The sequence below is a fragment of the Theobroma cacao genome, chromosome 3 (assembly GCF_000208745.1).
Source record: "Theobroma cacao cultivar B97-61/B2 chromosome 3, Criollo_cocoa_genome_V2, whole genome shotgun sequence".
Lineage (NCBI taxonomy): Eukaryota > Viridiplantae > Streptophyta > Magnoliopsida > Malvales > Malvaceae > Theobroma > Theobroma cacao.
The window spans coordinates 14,513,855-14,518,083 of record NC_030852.1 but is presented as its reverse complement, the minus strand read 5'-3'; the positions used below and the strand labels follow the sequence as shown (position 1 = coordinate 14,518,083).

Below are 4,229 nucleotides of genomic sequence, written 5' to 3'. Positions count from 1 at the left end.
GATTGCTCCCCCTAAGTATAAGCTCCCCTTTAGTGTGTGCATATTTTGCTTATTTTATTTCAGCCAATTTTATTCTCGTCATATAGAAAATGATATTGTACATTTAGAGTATACATATGTGCAGCAATGTAGAGTGATTTGCAGCAAGTAAGTATTAGCAGATCATTATTAAACTTTCAACTTTAAGTGTTGACAGATTTTCATCAATGTTTCAGCAACTATCAACAGTTTATTGATTTTAGATTTTGTCCACATCATTCATGTTTCAATTGATAAACTATACACATCATCGATATCTATTTACAACCAGAAGTTGTCCACAATGCCATAACAAAAATCATTTATCAGCATCAATATTAGCATAGCATCAACAGATTTTTTTCATGACAGTAAAAACACCAAAATATCAGCAGACTTCAGTTTGTAGCAGTTAAGCATCATAGTCATATCAGCATTCATATTTCACATACAACTACATAAACAACAAAATTAAAACTGAGTGTTTAAGTGCCACCATGGCACAATAAGCAGTTAATAAAAAAGTATTTCGAAATTGCCCTTAGACATTTTTGCTTCCTATTTCCTATTTTTCTAAGTTCCTGCTCCTGATTCTGCTTTCTTTTCTTTCCTAGGTTCTTGGTTCCTCCACCCTAACATTTTTTTTTTGAATTCCTGCACCTATTCTACTCCCTTTTTTTGTCAGCATCAAAGGAAAGGGCTTCTATTCATCTGATGTGTCAGAGGGTGAGGATTCAGTGTCATAGAAAGAGTTTAGGGGAAAAAGAGAGGGCTCTCGAAAAGGTGAATGTTCTGGTGAGGACTTGTCTGAGATAGGGATTGGATTCTGAGGAGAAGAGGTTGAAACTGGTCTAGATTTCTCTACCAACCTGGAAGACTTTCTTCTTTTGAGAAAAGCTGTCTCGGTGGCTATAGTCTTTCTACCTTTGGTTGGTGGTTTTGCCTCAGTTGGTGGTGCTGCAGTGGCTTTGGCTTTTTCTGCTTTTGCCTTTACCTTGGTAGCTGATGCAGGCTTCTTCCCTTTTCCTACATCTCCACCATCTTTTTACGTTTCTATCTTGGTAGTGTCTTTTTCAGCTTGTCCCTCCTTAACCATTTGATGGAAGACATCCATAATGGAAACTTCCTCTAAATTTGGAGGAAAGGCCTACTATTTCTCTATCCTTGAACCAACCACTTATGTCCCTTGTTCTGAATCATTTTTGCTTTGAGGTTCAAGATAGGGTGTCTTGGCCGGCTGATCATCCCCTCGGTGAGAGTCTTCAAACTGCAAAACAAGACTGGCAGATTTGTAGGTGGAACCTTCAGCATGAATGCCAGAACTTCCAACATGAGGAGCAAATTTTTCTGCTGACTTGGCTAAACCTATAGCACCTTGCTGTGCTAGTGTAGTGCTAGATGTTGTAGAGTTGTCTGCAGCCACAGGTTCAGATGGCATGCTTTCCTTCTCCTTTAGCTTGTTTTCCAACTCAGTGATTTTCTCTTCAACTTTCTGTAACTTTTCTCCTTGGTCAGTCAATTTACCATCAATCCTCATGAGCAAATTAAAAATTACTTCATTTGAGAATCTGGAAGAGGCTCCTTCAGATTGAGTAGGTAGGCTGTGTTCTTTTCTTGGACCAATCTTGGAGGTTTTAATGAACCTTTCTCCATCAAGTACATACCCCATTTTAACCAAGCTGCCATAATGAATAGCTTGATCTCTAGTTTTTACTAAGTCCATATCATACCGTTTTGACCATATTCCCTTCTTCTATACAAAGGATGGAATCACATTCCCATACGGCAGATTTAACTTATCAAGTCTACAAGCACTCCTCATCTTTTCAATCATATATCTTCCCAGATTTAGAGATACCCCATTAAAAGCATGCTCCATCAGCCAAGGGTCCTGGAGGCTGATATAGCTAAAGCTTCCACTTCTACCCTGTATATTTGTTGCTATGAAATAGTGTAGAATTCAAATCTGAGTGTTGGTTATCAAACTAGAATTACTCTTTGAGGAATATTTTTCTTTTCTCCCAGTGATGATCTCCCACAATGAGGACGGATCATATTTTTCAAGAAGCTCAAATTCTCCTTCTTTAAATTCTGTTTTCAATAGGATTCCTAAATCTTCAGCAATCACAACAAACTCTTTTCCATTCAAATATACATTCAATCCATCTTTCACATAGTCATCAAAATCTATTAATTCCTTTCCTTTCAAAGCAATACCAGAATAGAATTCTTTAACCAAACTTGGACTATAAAACCTATTCTTAAAGGTGTTGTAACCTTTTAGTTCTAGTTCATCAAAGTACTCAAATAAACTAGTTTGGATTTCGACATTTTCCTCAAAACTCTTTCAATCAATAAATTTTCCACAGGAGATTAGTGCATTCTCGATATTCTTGAACCTATATTCATGCAACTTATTCCTAAACTTTGAAGAAGAAAAACTAGTACCTTTGTGGAGTGATGGTTCTGTATCTTTCTTCTTCTCAGTTTTTTGCTTCTTTTCTCTTAGTTTCTCGAATAATTTTTTCACTGAACCAGGCATGATTTTCAATTTCTTCTTCAGACTTTCTGTTCCTGTTCCTTCCTCCATTGGGTTTTTCCCTTTCTTCTTCTCTGATATCTTTGTACCCTGAGATGTTTTAGCCATATTGGTTCCAAAAATTTCTGAGGGTTTGAGGCAATTTCAGAGGCAACCAGGATGTAACGACCACTCCTCGGTCGCTACCGGTGTCCAAGACTTCCGAAAAAGACCCGTCAAGTCTCGATCAAGCCTGTCTAGAATTTGCTCGTTAATCCACTACATTCAATCACCATATAATATTGATACTTTCATATACTAACTTGAACCATAAATATAAAAATCAATACAAACTTTTTCCTTTTTATTCGTAAGTATATGTATTAAAATCTATAATCTCCAAATTAATGCTTCTATAAAAATTTAGAATTTTTTTACAACTTAATAAATAAAATGCTACGACTTGACCTCTAACAGCGGAGCGACTCGGAATAAAATGCTAGGAGATGCCTTTACCTATTCACAGTGGATCGAAGGCATCACTGACTACATGCTAGGCTGATCCCTATCTGCAAAAAGGGAAATAAAAGGGTTGTGAGTCTCATCGACTCAGTGATAATCATCGACTCAGCGAGTAGGGCGTAGATGGGAAACAAGCAAATGGCAGATTAGTTGAATATAAAAATGCAAGATTATAAAAGTAATTCGTTTCAAATGAGAGTTTGTGCCTTATATAAAAATCGAGAATTTCTTATACAGTATAAATAATCGAGACAATAAAATTTTTTGCATCAAAATATATTAATAATCTTTTTCGAATAAAATCAATAAAGTTTAGCAAGCTCCCGCGAAACCAAATAATATTTAAAATCATGCACAAATCATAACTCGCTCCATATGCGAGAAATTACTGATTCATTTCATAGGTAAACAAATAAGGAAGCTGAGAAAAATCGTTTAATTCTATTTTCACCATGCAAAGAAGTATAATTCATAATATTAAAACTTATTTCAACTCATATAAAACCATTACATTTTTATCAAAAATAAACAACATGGCTTATGACTTTCTTAAAAACTTGGCTTGTGCCAAAATCATTCTCATACTCGGTTGTCAGGGATACCTTGGCCTGGGGCTATCCCAGCCGAATCCGCCAAGGCTGTTAAAAAGTAATGTACGCATAAATCATATTTTTATTTTGAAAACACAGCCATTCCTTGGTGTTAGTGGAGTTCATCATCACAAGGTGGTTCGACGTGACGTGAACTCTAACCATACCTCAGGAGATACCCTACGCGACTCTCCGACTGAGGTACATATATAACCAAATTTCGTGCCCCTCTAATAGGTTGGTCCATAGAATCCACCCATTGCAGCAAGCTAAACCCACCATACAATAAAATTTGCAATAGCATGACATGGCAATTATTTCACAATCCAGCCTCTTAAGGCTAAATACATAGTTCATATATTTCAACACAAATACCAATTCAACCATTCATGCAAATATTGTCACAAGCCATTTGATTCAAAATACAATTTATAACACAACAAGTAGCAATCTCCAATTACTCTTGAATTTCTTGGTTAAAATGAAATCACCTTTTAAAAGAATTCAAATTTGATCTTCAAGGGGATATTTTAAATCTTTTTCAAAATATCGGTCCCCACATCACGTTAAGACTCTCTTTT

General features: G+C 36.0%; 1 protein-coding gene across 1 annotated transcript; it reads right to left on the bottom strand.

Annotated features, from left to right (window-relative positions):
• Positions 415–3,081, bottom strand: LOC108661215. The gene is made up of 2 exons (XM_018117230.1): positions 3,053–3,081; positions 415–2,789 (listed from the first exon to the last, which is right to left on the bottom strand). Exon 2 carries the CDS (start codon positions 1,739–1,741, stop codon positions 1,196–1,198), a length of 546 nt encoding a protein of 181 aa, XP_017972719.1. The 5' UTR covers positions 1,742–2,789; positions 3,053–3,081; the 3' UTR covers positions 415–1,195.

Bases quoted from the DNA above. Each gene is read 5' to 3' on its own strand.
- LOC108661215 (XM_018117230.1), bottom strand. From the start codon at position 1,741: ATGGACTTAGTAAAAACTAGAGATCAAGCTATTCATTATGGCAGCTTG.